The sequence below is a fragment of the Hordeum vulgare genome, chromosome 2H (genome assembly GCF_904849725.1).
Source record: "Hordeum vulgare subsp. vulgare chromosome 2H, MorexV3_pseudomolecules_assembly, whole genome shotgun sequence".
In the NCBI taxonomy this organism is placed as follows: Eukaryota; Viridiplantae; Streptophyta; class Magnoliopsida; order Poales; family Poaceae; genus Hordeum; species Hordeum vulgare.
The window spans coordinates 584157678-584172077 of NC_058519.1; the positions used below are offsets into that span (position 1 = coordinate 584157678).

The 14400-nt window shown below is 49.3% G+C and overlaps 2 protein-coding genes across 2 annotated transcripts; one reads left to right on the plus strand and one right to left on the minus strand.

Annotated features, from left to right (window-relative positions):
* Positions 1-5543: 5543 nt before the first annotated feature.
* LOC123427454 (subtilisin-like protease SBT1.3) lies at positions 5544-8387 on the plus strand. Its single transcript, XM_045111506.1, has one exon. It carries the CDS (start codon positions 5817-5819, stop codon positions 8151-8153), a length of 2337 nt encoding a protein of 778 aa, XP_044967441.1. The 5' UTR covers positions 5544-5816; the 3' UTR covers positions 8154-8387.
* On the minus strand, positions 8304-14151 carry LOC123427455 (copper chaperone for superoxide dismutase, chloroplastic). Its single transcript, XM_045111508.1, has 6 exons — positions 13786-14151; positions 13664-13687; positions 12331-12403; positions 12102-12236; positions 10351-10571; positions 8304-8691 (listed from the first exon to the last, which is right to left on the minus strand). Exons 1-6 carry the CDS (start codon positions 14035-14037, stop codon positions 8455-8457), a joined length of 942 nt encoding a protein of 313 aa, XP_044967443.1. The 5' UTR covers positions 14038-14151; the 3' UTR covers positions 8304-8454.
* Between the last annotated feature and the right edge of the window lie 249 nt (positions 14152-14400).

Sequence of the window (14400 nt, forward strand, 5' to 3'; positions counted from 1 at the left end):
AAGCTGGAACCCAAAGCGGAAAAGTGCATCTTCATAGGTTACCCAAAAGAGACAGTTGGGTACACCTTCTATCTCAAATCCGAGGGCAAAGTGTTTGTTGCTAAAAACGGAGCTTTTCTCGAGAAAGAGTTTCTCTCGAGAGAATTGAGTGGGAGGAAGATAGAACTTGACGAGGTTGTCGAACCTCTCATCCCTCTAGATGGTGGCGCAGGGCAAGGGGAAACCTCTGTCATTGCGACGCCGGTTGAGGAGGTAGTTAATGATGTTGATCATGAAACTCCAGTTCAAGTTTCTGTCGAACCACGCAGGTCGACGAGATCACGTGTTGCTCCAAAGTGGTACGGTAATCCCGTCTTAACGATCTTGTTGTTAGACAACAATGAACCTGCAAATTATGAAGAAGCAATGGTGGGCCCAGATTCCAACAAATGGCTAGAAGCCATGGAGTCCGAGATAGGATCCATGTATGAGAACAAAGTGTGGACTTTGGAGGTACTACCTGAGGGCCGCAAGGCTATTCAGAACAAATGGATTTTTGAGAAGAAGACGGACGCTGACGGCAATGTGACCGTTTATAAAGCTCGACTTGTGGCAAAAGGTTTTTCACAAGTTCAAGGAATTGACTACGATGAGACATTCTCACCCGTAGCGATGCTTATGTCCGTCAGAATCATGTTAGCAATAGCTGCATTTTTCGATTATGAAATCTGGCAGATGGATGTCAAAACGGCGTTCCTTAACAGTTTCCTTAAGGAAGAGTTGTATATGATGCAGCCCGAAGGTTTTGTCGATCCTAAGAATTCTAACAAGGTGTGCAAGCTCCAGCGATCCATTTATGGACTGGTGCAAGCATCTCGGAGTTGGAACAAGCGCTTTGATGAGGTGATCAAAGCGTTTGGGTTTTTACAAGTGGTTGGAGAATCTTGTATTTACAAGAAAGTGAGTGGGAGCTCTGTGGCGTTTCTAATATTATATGTGGATGACATATTGCTGATTGGAAACAACGTAGAGCTTTTGGAGAGCATAAAGGGTTACTTGAATAAAAGTTTCTCTATGAAGGACCTAGGAGAAGCTGCTTACATTCTAGGCATTAAGATCTACAGGGATAGATCAAAACGCCTGATAGGACTTTCACAAAGCACATACCTTGATAAAGTTTTGAAAAGGTTCAAAATGGAACAGTCCAAGAAGGGGTTCTTGCCAGTTTTACAAGGTACGAGATTGAGTAAGACTCAGTGCCCAGCAACTGATGAAGATAGAGAGCATATGCGCTCCGTCCCCTATGCTTCAGTCATAGGTTCTATCATGTATGCAATGTTGTGCACTAGACCGGATGTTAGCCTGGCCATAAGCATGACAGGTAGGTTCCAGAGTAATCCAGGAGTGGATCACTGGACAGCGGTCAACAATATCCTGAAGTACCTGAAAAGGACTAAGGAGATGTTTCTCGTGTATGGAGGTAACGAAGAGCTCGCCGTAAAAGGTTACGTCGATGCAAGCTTTGACACAGATCCGGACGACTCTAAGTCGCAAACCGGATACGTATTTATTCTTAATGGGGGTGCGGTAAGCTGGTGCAGTTCCAAGCAAAGCGTCGTAGCAGATTCTACATGTGAAGCAGAGTACATGGCTGCCTCGGAGGCAGCTAAGGAGGGTGTCTGGATGAAGCAATTCATGACGGATCTTGGAGTGGTGCCAAGCGCACTAAATCCAATAACCTTGTTCTGTGATAACATGGGTGCCATTGCCTTAGCAAAGGAACCACGGTTTCACAAGAAGACCAGACACATCAAACGACGCTTCAACCTCATCCGCGACTACGTCGAAGAGGAGGACGTGAATATATGCAAACTGCACACGGATCTGAATGTAGCAGACCCGCTGACTAAGCCTCTTCCACGGGCAAAGCATGATCAACACCAGAACGGTATGGGTGTTAGATTTATTACAATGTAATTCGCATGATGATGTGAGGGCTGGATTATTGACTCTAGTGCAAGTGGGAGACTGTTGGAATTATTCCCTAGAGGCAATAATAAATATAGTTATTATTATAATTCCTGTATCAAGATAATCGTTTATTATCCATGCTATAATTGTATTGAATGAAGACTCATTTACATGTGTGGATACATATTCAAAACACCGTCCCTAGCAAGCCTCTATTTGGCTAGCCAGTTAATCAAAGATAGGCAGTGTCTTCTGATTATGAACAAGGTGTTGTTGCTTGATAACTGGATCACGTCATTAGGAGAATCACGTGATGGACTAGACCCAAACTAATAGACGTAGCATGTTGATCGTGTCATTTTGTTGCTACTGTTTTCTGCGTGTCAAGTATTTGTTCCTATGACCATGAGATCATATAACTCACTGACACCGTAGGAATGCTTTATGTGTATCAAACGTCGCAACGTAACTGGGTGACTATAAAGATGCTCTACAGGTATCTCCGAAGATGTTAGTTGAGTTAGTATGGATCAAGACTGGGATTTGTCACTCCGTGTGACAGAGAGGTATCTCGGGGCCCACTCGGTAATACAACATCACACACAAGCCTTGCAAGCAATGTGACTTAGTGTAAGTTGCGGGATCTTGTATTACGAAACGAGTAAAGAGACTTGTCGGTAAACGAAATTGAAATAGGTATACGGATACTGACGATCGAATCTCGGGCAAGTAACATACCGAAGGACAAAGGGAATGACATACGGGATTATATGAATCCTTGGCAGTAAGGTCCAAACGATAAGATCTTCGTAGAATATGTAGGATCCAATATGGGCATCTAGGTCCCGCTGTTGGATATTGACCGAGGAGTCTCTCGGGTCATGTCTACATAGTTCTCGAACCCGCAGGGTCTGCACACTTAAGGTTCGACGTTGTTTTATGCGTATTTGAGTTATATGGTTGGTTACCGAATGTTGTTCGGAGTCCCGGATGAGATCACGGACGTCACGAGGGTTTCCGGAATGGTCCGGAAACGAAGATTGATATATAGGATGACCTCATTTGATTACCGGAAGGTTTTCGGAGTTACCGGGAATGTACCGGGAATGACGAATGGGTTCCGGGAGTTCACCGAGGGGGGGGCAACCCACCCCGGGGAAGCCCATAGGCCTTGAGGGTGGCGCACCAGCCCTTAGTGGGCTGGTGGGACAGCCCAAAAGGGCCCTATGCGCCTAGGAAAGAAAATCAAAGAGAAAAAAAACGGAGGTGGGAAGGGAAGGACTCCCACCCACCAAACCAAGTCCAACTCGGTTTGGGGGGGGAGCCTTCCTCCCTTGGCTCGGCCGACCCCCTTGGGGCTCCTTGAGCCCCAAGGCAAGGTCCCCTCCTTCCCACCTATATATACGGAGGTTTTAGGGCTGATTTGAGACGACTTTTCCACGGCAGCCCGACCACATACCTCCACGGTTTTTCCTCTAGATCGCGTTTCTGCGGAGCTCGGGCGGAGCCCTGCTGAGACAAGGTCATCACCAACCTCCGGAGCGCCGTCACGCTGCCGGAGAACTCTTCTACCTCTCCGTCTCTCTTGCTGGATCAAGAAGGCCGAGATCATCGTCGAGTTGTACGTGTGCTGAACGCGGAGGTGCCGTCCGTTCGGTACTAGATCATGGGACTGATCGCGGGATTGTTCGCGAGGCGGGTCGAGGGACGTGAGGACGTTCCACTACATCAACCGCGTTCACTAACGCTTCTGCTGTACGGTCTACAAGGGTACATAGATCACTCATCCCCTCTCGTAGATGGACATCACCATGATAGGTCTTCGTGCGCGTAGGAAAATTTTTGTTTCCCATGCGACGTTCTCCAACAATAATCTAGGTGGGCATGTTTGGAGGATGGTGGCGATGGCAGTAGGTAATTATCTTCAAGTTTCCAAAGATAATGGGTCATTAGTAATCCATAAACTGATTTTAACTGGGGTAGAGTAGATTATGAGTTTTTAATAATCTGGCCATCTAGTTTTTATAAACTGCAATATACTGTCCTGTTTGGAGACATAATAGATTATAAAAACCGGATTATATAATCTGAGTGGTTCCAAACAGGGCCTTAGCCGGCTTATTGTGACGGTTTTAGATAGTGAAACACACCAAAAATGCTAGACGTACGAATTATTACGGAAGTTTTACAGATTTCTCTCTCCCCCACAACTAATCTCTCCCCCCTGATTTTCAAGATGGGGCCGGCTCGCATCTAACAACCAATTAAATCTGCATACACCAGCCTATCTGTAATTCTTTGCAAAATATTTCCGTATATGTAGCAAAGCTCGAAACACACTCACCATGAAACCATAGATAATGAACTTCCTTTTTTTAAAGGAAAATTATTAACTTCTATGGAGTGTGCAATCGAAGCCACACCCCGATCCTGCCATGGCCCCCTTTGTTTGGGCTATAGATTCCTGAGAATCAACTATGGCTTGGATTCCTAAAACCAGCTACAGGTGCAGATTCTGAGAATCAGAAGCAGGCCATTTGTTTACCCTGATTTAGGAGAACCCGGTGTGTTGTGAAATGCCCGCAACACCCCGAATGCACAAATGGTCAATCACAAAACTCAGAAAACCTATTGAACTAATCACATACATTGAATAATTCAGAAAACCAAGAGCAAGGCAGGTCATGAAAGTGGGGAGCACATGGCGCTGGAGAGGGGTGGGTGCAGGTGGAGTCGGGGGCCAAGGTGGACCTCCGATGCAGTCCAGTGAGAGCTCGGGTGGGCAGCGCATTGGGACATCAGGGGCGGCGGCGCAACGGGCTCAGGTCCGGAGTATGGGAGGGCGGTGGATCTAGTTCTGTTTGTGGGAAGCTGTAGAATCTATGGAATCACCAAAATCGTTGCTTCTGGATTTGCTTGCGTGCTAGTGCAGTTTTAGAATCAGATTCTAGGAAGCTAGATAGGAATCTGATGTGTTTGTTTGCCCTTGTGATTTTAGAAGACCTAGAATCTGAGAATCAGAAACAGCACCCAAACAAAGGCCACCTATGTAATCCTGCCAGGTTTTCATGTGACACTCCCTAGTCCCTACGCTCCAGTGTTCATCATCCAATAATTTGTCGACCGTACCCAGTCAGCGCGACTTGATCCGACGCTCCCGATGAAACTTTTACATACACGGAGGAGACGGAGGGTCCCTCCCCCCATAATGATACAGCTGGGCGAGGCCATGAGCTGTCTCCTTTTTTTTCTGCTAGCAGCGCAGCCCTCACGTACCCGTCCCAGATTACCCTAATCATCGTACAATCCATTTCCATTCCATCTAAAGATCGTCGCATCCCTTTCCTTGAAGGAGGTGATGTCATTGTCATTACCAAAATTTTCCCTCAGTACAGAGCACACAGTGCCACTGCCTGCCACTAACAGTGGCGCCATAAAGACGTGGCACATGAATTGCTCCCATGAACCGAAGCAACCGCCCACGGGGGGCGAATCAATGCGCTAACCCTACTGCCCGTTGCCGCTGGCAGGTAGTAGATCCGCCGCGTTAATGTCTTCCCTTTGAAGTAGATGGAAGAAAGAAAGTAGAGGAAGAAGACACGAGGGTCCTGCTGAAATATCTCCGAGAAATGGAAGAATGTGTCTCGAGAGAGTCACAGTCTCACAGAGGCGCACCGCGCAGCCAAATGAATTCGCTTCAATGCGGACAGAATTAGCAACCACCTCGTTTCATTTATTTACTGCTCTCGTCGGTGACTCATCAGTCTCACTGTTCGCTCTCGGTCCAGGCGTGGAAGCGTTCATAAGCTGGAAGCGGAGCTCTCCAGGCTCGCTCTACTCTCACTTGTCACCCTCGCCTCTTCGCCATGGATCCTCGCGGCGCGAGATGGACGGCTCCGTCGCTGCGCCTGGCGCTCGTGCTTCTCCAAGCGAGCATCTCTGCGTGCGCGGGAGCCTCCCAAACTTACATTGTTCAGATGGCCGCGTCGGAGAAGCCGAGCGCCTTCGATTTTCACCACGAGTGGTACGCCTCGACGGTGAAGTCCGTGAGCTCTGCGCAGGTTGAAGCTGAGCAGCAGGAGGAGGATGGTTACGCGAGGATCGTCTACAACTACGAGACGGCCTTCCATGGCTTCGCGGCGCGGCTCGACGAGGACGAGGCCGAGCGGATGGCCGAGGCGGCCGGCGTGCTGGCCGTGCTCCCGGAGACGGTCCTGCAGCTGCACACCACCAGGAGCCCCGACTTCCTGGGCATTGGCCCGGAGGTGAGCAACAGAATCTGGGCCGCCGGCCTCGCCGACCACGACGTCGTCGTCGGCGTGCTCGACACCGGCATATGGCCCGAGAGCCCCAGCTTCAGCGACAAGGGCCTCGGCCCCGTGCCGGCCAGGTGGAAAGGCCTGTGCCAGACCGGCCGCGGCTTCACCACGGCCGACTGCAACCGCAAGATCATCGGCGCCCGCATCTTCTACAACGGCTACGAGGCCTCCTCGGGCCCCATCAACGAGACCACCGAGCTCAAGTCCCCGCGCGACCAGGACGGCCACGGCACGCACACCGCCGCCACCGCCGCGGGCTCGCCCGTGCCGGACGCCGGCCTCTTCGGCTACGCGCGCGGCGTCGCCCGCGGCATGGCGCCCCGCGCACGCGTCGCGGCCTACAAGGTGTGCTGGACCGGCGGCTGCTTCAGCTCCGACATCCTCGCGGCCGTCGACCGCGCCGTGTCGGACGGCGTCGACGTGCTCTCCATCTCCCTCGGCGGCGGCGCCTCCCCCTACTACCGCGACAGCCTGTCCATCGCGTCGTTTGGGGCCATGCAGATGGGCGTCTTCATCGCCTGCTCGGCCGGCAACGCCGGCCCGGACCCGATAAGCCTCACCAACATGTCGCCGTGGATCACCACGGTGGGCGCGAGCACCATGGACCGTGACTTCCCGGCCACGGTGACGCTCGGCAACGGCGCCAACATCACCGGCGTGTCGCTCTACAAGGGCAGGCAGAACCTTTCGCCTCGGCAGCAGTACCCGGTGGTCTACATGGGCGGCAACTCGAGCGTCCCGAACCCCAGGTCCATGTGCCTCGAGGGGACACTGGAGCCCAACGCCGTCACCGGAAAGATCGTGATATGCGACCGCGGCATCAGCCCTCGGGTGCAGAAGGGCCAGGTTGTCAAGGAAGCGGGTGGCATCGGCATGATCCTCGCCAACACCGCGGCCAACGGCGAGGAGCTCGTCGCCGACAGCCACCTCCTGCCAGCCGTGGCCGTTGGGGAATCTGAAGGCGTGGCGGCAAAGAAGTACACCAGGACGGCCCCAAAGCCGACGGCGACACTCAGCTTCGCCGGAACCAAGCTCGGGATCCGGCCGTCGCCGGTGGTCGCCGCGTTCTCCTCCCGGGGCCCAAACTACCTGACTCTGGAGATCCTCAAGCCGGACCTCATCGCGCCCGGCGTGAACATCCTGGCCGCATGGAGCGGCGACGCCAGCCCGTCGAGCCTGGCCAGCGACCGCCGCCGCGTCGGGTTCAACATCCTGTCGGGGACGTCCATGTCGTGCCCGCACGTCGCCGGCGTGGCCGCGCTGCTCAAGGCAAGCCACCCGGACTGGAGCCCTGCGCAGATCAAGTCGGCGCTCATGACCACCGCCTACGTCCACGACAACACCTACCACGTGCTGAAGGACGCGGCGACCGGCGAGGCGTCCACGCCATTCGAGCACGGCGCCGGCCACATACACCCGGTGCGAGCGCTCAGCCCAGGCCTGGTCTACGACATTGGGCAGAACGAGTACCTCGAGTTCCTCTGCACGCAGAACCTGACGCCGACGCAGCTCAAGGGCTTCACCAAGAACTCCAACATGACATGCAAGGGCAGCTTCAGCTCGCCCGGCGACCTCAACTACCCGGCGATCTCCGCCGTCTTCACCGATCAGCCGGCCACCCCGCTGACGGTGCGCCGCACCGTGACGAACGTCGGCCCTCCGTCGTCGACGTACAATGTCAAGGTCACCAAGTTCAAAGGCGCCGACGTCGTGGTCGAGCCGAGCACCCTGCACTTCAGCAGCACAAACCAGAAGCTCGCCTACAAGGTTAAGGTGAGGACCAAGGCCGCTCAGAAAACACCGGAGTACGGTGCCCTGTCATGGAGCGACGGCGTTCACGTAGTCCGGAGCCCCCTGGTCCTCACATGGCTGCCGCCGATGTGAGCTTTTCCCCTAGTACTGTACCGTTGCTCTGCATTAGTCAGAGGGTCCGGGGACAGAAGCAGCTGTGCCCTTGGTAAGCGAGGTTGATGAATCAGTTGCGTAGCAGCAGCCAGCAGCACAGGAGTAGCACTTGCCGGAAGGAAAATGTTGTCAAGCTCCAACTGAAAACAAGCTTTATTCCTCAAATGTATTCATGCTTATTCCAAATGTTCAGTAAATGGTTGATTGTTTCTACATAACTTGTGTGTGTACAACATATTTGGGGTGACCCGGTGGTATGGAAAACTCAGCCGCCGCGAATTTAGCTCGATTCCCAAATGGTGACACCATCGCATGTACACAGCTTCTTGTAGTTCTCCCCAACACCCGCACTTCTTGCGACCACGGCAGCTGCAATGCCTGAGTCCGATTTGTCCTCGGTTGCATACAGCGCAATAGAGCGACCGATCAAATCCACAACTTTCAGTTTCTCTTTTGATCCTGAAAACTGGGCTTCTCCGTTTTCTCCAGCTTCTAGTATTCCCAGGTCACCAAGGGGCTGTTTCAGAAAAGGTGCATGTCAAAATAACATGCTGCTGAGCCTCTATTGTTCAAAACAACAGTGCTGTCGAAATCAATCAATATTAAGTGAAGGCGATCTTTCAATTCTACAAACTAATCCCTCCGTTCCTAAATATAAGTCTTTTTAGAGATTTCACTAAAGGACTACGTACGGAGCAAAATGAGTGAATCTATACTCTAAAGTATGTCTATATACATCCGTATGTAATCTCTTAGTGGAATCTCTTAAAAGACTTATATTTAGGAACGGAGGGAGTATTTCATAGAAGAGTTTAAAGGATTGAACTCCGGGGCAAAAACAGGATGGTCACTACCCACCAGTGCCCAATTCATCAAATCTCAACTAAACATACCCTGGCCTTCACTTTTCAATCAGTTATCATGTTTCCCAAATACACATGCATTGTAAAATCATACTCCCTCCTTTCCTAAATATAAGACCTTTTAGAGATTACCCTCTAAAAGGTCTTATATTTAGGAAGGGAGGGAGTACAACAGATCTGGCGAAAGAATTGTGAGCGGTAAAATAATAGTAATAATCAAGAGCAGACCAACCAGTGAGGTGAGCTACAGTTGTTCAGTTCCAATTTGCTATGTTCTGACAACACATGTGATACAGCATATGCAAAAGAAGGCAGGAACGCCAGTGTGTCAATATTTGCAGCTATTTAGTTTGGTGAATCTGGTCATTGTATTGAAGATGCAATGAATGGTTTCTGCATACTAGATCAAAAGGAGGCAAAAGGACCTGTAAAAAGAAAAATAACAGATCTAGTCTAGCCATAGGTTGATTTTGGCTCTGGAGCCCAAGTGGACCTGTAAAAGGAAACATAAGTGACAGATCTAGTCTAGCGATAGGTGATTTTGTTTCTGGGGCCCAAGTGATCTCTTTAGTAAAAGAAAGTGATGCAAGTTTCACAAGAATGACAAGAAAACAAAAAATCACGTGGAATACACTACGAATCTGCAGATTTTCATGGGAAAACGCTTTCATTTGTGAGCTGCACAAAACAAAAAGTGGAGTTCTATACAAGCAAGTAGTGTTGTTGCTGCCTGCTGTTTTAGATAGCACATTTGTCTTGTTTCAGCAACCCGGAGTTGAAAAGATTTTTCCATAAGTTATTTCCAGACTCATAATGCGTTAGAAATACACTTTTTGAATTTTCAAAATAAAGAGATCAATGCAAATTTATAGTACGTTATTATAGCTGGATGGTATACAAACTGACCAAATATGAAGAACTGCAGTACAAGTGCAAAATAATATGCCTTGCAATGAGAAATTAACTCGGTTTGTTCAATTTGTCTGACATATTAATGAACGTTTTGAATAATAGACACCAGGGACAATAAAGGAAACAGAGATAAACAATGGAGTGTGAGAAAGTAGACTATACAACCGGGCCCAACTATGACCTACAAGATTTATAGCCCCCTAAAAAACACCTACAAGATTTATATTTTGTTGAAAGCAACTGCATGATATATGGGATAGAACTGTCAGAGAAGACGTAATATGGATGTAAGTTGAAATAACAGGTGAGGATCCCAAGGCATATCCATTTTTCCCATGTTAACATAACTCATAAGTACATGATTTATCAACCACAGCAGTGACTAAGCATTGGAATATTACCTTCTCAGATAGATAATCCGGTGGATTATATACTTTGCCAGTACTTTCTGCACCTTTTGTCAAATCCCCAAATTCATTTATTGACCATCCGTGTTTACCAGGTGATAGACCACTAAAAGTAGCCTCAACTCTCGCCAATTCCATGTTAACTTGAGCTAGCCGAACAACACCAAATATAACCGGCCCTTTGAACTCAGCCACGGCAGCAGAAACTAGGAAATCTGTAAAAACGTTTAGGCAAACAATTAGTTCTCATATAGAGCAGAGTGCAGAACACAAACTGAACGTGCCAGCAATCAGAGAACTGATCCACGGAAAGTTGAATTAATGCTTTGCCAGGGCATGATGCAGCTTAAAAGCATTTTCAAGATATCTAGAGTAGCATCACAGTAAAAGTAAAGATCTTCAGAATTACATAAACATCTGTTAGCTATTGGAGAGAGGACATGTACACAGTCATAGGTCAGGGAGCAGGTGGACACGGGCCGTCCGCGGTGCCCACTTACAAGCCCACAAAAATTATGCTCGCGGTCACCCACAAGATTACCTCAAACTTATGTGGAATATGTGGGTTAGCCCACGAAAACCACGTCCTACCCGCATATCGTCCTCGTCTCACGCACACCGATGTAGCGACCCTGGAGCAGGGCAACGCGACCAGCAGCCGAAGTGATGCCGTTAGCTCCGGCCCACGAGTACTGTCGCTTCCGCACTCCCTCCTGAGTTCCCTCCTCGTCATCATCATCTCCTCCTCGCTTTCTTTGCCGATAGAGAAGAGTTTTGCCGGCGCCGCCCTTGGATCCCTACCCGCTGCGTCGACTGAAGATACCAGTCTCCGTGAACTTGTATTGCAGTTCTCGCTACAATAGGGAGGCCAGCCTGTGTGCCCGCAGCATTGCCAGATGATCGGCGGATGGCATGAGCATGTCGAGTTGGCGACACGCGCATGCAGTACAACTGTATGTGCACCGGTGGCCGCACACCAACGCACCAGCGCGCGCATGTCGGCGAATGCAATGGTTTTGTCCTGTGTATGGCCGCGTGATTAAGTGCCGATGGTGGTGCATGAATGGAGGCGTTGGCACGCCAGCTGGTTTGGGACGGCACACCGGGTCCGTTGGGTTCTAGCTACTTGGTTCCACATGGACATGCTCATCGACACCGTTGGCAAGGAGGAGCGCATCATTGACAGACGGAGGCAACACTCCGACAGCTCATCGCCGGAGTTCGATGATTCCGGGGTCGTCGCTACAGACATGCATAAGTACTACTCCCTTCGTTCCTAAATATAAGACATTTTAGAGATTGCACTATGAACTACATACAGATGTACATAGACATATTTTAGAGTATAGATTAACTCATTTTGCTTCGTATGTAGTCTTCTAGTGGAATCTCTAAAAGGTCTTATATTTTGGAACGGAGGGAGTACTCATTATCCAGAGGTGTAACATGTAAACTGAATTATGTGGGCGAGCGACAACCGCGGACTAAACTGTAGGTTATGTGGGGAGCCCGCATAAGCCCACTTAAATTACGCGGGCTGATGCGGCATGATGCGGTGTCCCGCGGAGCCTCCCACTTGCAGCCTGAGTCATAGGAGTATAAGCCTAGTGTCAAAATTTAAAAGCACTGATGTCTACACTCCGCGACAGAGCATTATATACTTTACAATAATCTATGTGCTAGTAGGCTGATATGAAAGACTTTAGAGGGGAAATCATGCTAATAGTACACAAATTAACACAAACCATCTGGGTTCCCTTGCCCAATCAGACGTGCATCTCGGCCCGTTTGATGCAGAGCATCCAACATTATCTTCACTGGCAGAGACCCACGAACTCTAACTACCTGGTTATTCAAATCCACTTCGATGTTTTGTATTCCTGTAGTAAGAGGCAGTCTTTAAAACCAGCAGGAAATGGTTGAAAGAAAAGGCACACGCTGATTACATACAATAGAGCACTAAGAAATTCGTACCTTCAAGTGTTTGAAGCCTGTTTTTCACTGCTGTGACACAGCCCTCACATTTCATGTCCACCATGAATTCAGTCTTCAGCCATACAAAAAGATAGACTGTTAAATAATTGTTTGCGGTGAGAAATCAAACGACATCTCAGAAAAATGTGCAGGCCTCCTTAATTTCCCCTTGGTAATGTATAAGGAAGCATGTTGCTAAAGTGAAGTATAGTTTCAGGGAGACAATTTCAGTATTAGTTCCAAAAGGATAACTTATGTAGTTTTATCTAGAGTGAGTTTTCGAACAGTACAAGTACAACTTATCATCTGAGTCAACCTCAAACACAGGAGTCTTAATAAAACGAAACAAACCCACTTCTGCGAGGATAAACAACCCCATGTAACAGCAATTTTTCAGACAGTGCACCATATTTCCTGAATTATGGAATCTTCCTAAAAACATTGATCTTCACAAATATGGTGTAGCAGTATGGCACCTCATCTCAAGAAATTCAAAACAGAAACCTTGGGTATGGGGTTCTGGATAGTTTGTATATCCAGTTTGAGAATCATCATATCAGCATTTGCTGCATTTTGATAAGTGGGTCAAAATTTATTATATCCAATCTTCACAAGTCATGTACAGTTTAAGGAAATATTTATCCATTTAGAATGCCCTACCGCTGTACCCTACTTTCTGCGTTGAAATTTTCCATCGAAGTAATGGCCTGAAGGCCAAACTGATAAGTCTTTCTCAAAGTATTAGACTGAAAAACAGACAGTTGGTATGAGAATAGCTCAATTGGGCATTTGGGTTCTTCTCCTGGTCCTTCCATATCTATGAATTATCTATGCTTTTGCAGATTATTTGAAGCAAGATGTCAACATGAAACAGAAGTGAACACAGCAATCCTTTTGATTTCCTAATACATCAAACCACCGAGCAAGGAAAACTCATGTTTTGAGCAAACACACTAATAGCTAAATCAAATGCTTGATCGCTGTAACTCCCAGTTTAGCCATGTATAAGCAGCCCCAGGGAGAGCTGCAAAGCACCAACCACTGACAGCAAACGATTTACTCATGCAATAAAGGTAACGGCAGCAGCCATCGAACCAAACCCAATTGGGCATCATTAGAAGCACTCTAACCAATTGGCCAACTAATTTAAACCTAGAGCGATTTTCTTTTGACTGAATTGCCCACAGCTCAAGCACCAATTGAATCAATTAAATTACGTAATCTCTCAATAACTAACAAGGCCATCCCAATCATCTCCCTGTCCTAGTAGAATCAGAGCCAGACTAATAAGGACAACAAAATGACGTCCTAAGCTGTGTGGGGAGGAGCTTACCGTGAGCTCCGGAAGCGCGGTACCCTGCAAAACACGAAGAAGCAGGCATATAAGAGACCAAAAGGCTCGAGACCCTAAACGAGGCAAGCAGATGCTGAAATCGAATAAGGGCGCGGCCCAACCTTGTCGGGAGCAGAGAGATCGGCTGTGGAGGCAGCGGCGGCGGCCATCGGAGGGGCGGCGGTCGGCGCGCGCACGGCGGAAGAGGAGGACGAGGAGGCGGCGAACGCGGAGAGGGAGGGGGGCGGGGGGAAGCGGAGCCTGGAAGAGGGGGGGCGGGATGGGGAGGAGGAGGAGGAGGAGAGGGCGACCGCGGCAACGGCTGCTGCTGGCACGGCGGATGCGGCGGTGAAGGCCCGGAGGAAGCCCACCATTTGTGCCTCTGCCTTTTGTACTCTCCAAGTCTTCGCTTCTACACAGCTCAGAGAAGCGCCGGTTTGGATTGAGAACCTTCCTTCTTTTTCCGAGTTTTTCTGAACTTGACGGCTGTTCCGGTAGAATTCAGAACAGAACCGCAGGTTGTGTACCCTTTTGCTCGCTCGAGAAATTCCTGGGCTGGGCTGGGCTGGGACTGGGATACGCAAGGCCTGGCCCGGCTAGGCTGTCCACTGGTTCAGCATGGCCCGGCCCGAAGATGGTTTAGTTGGGCTAGCTTGAACTGTAAAATCAGTGGTATTTTCTAGGGTTTTATCATTTATACTACGAGAGCAAGGAGTTTGGGGTGCCACAGGCGGTGC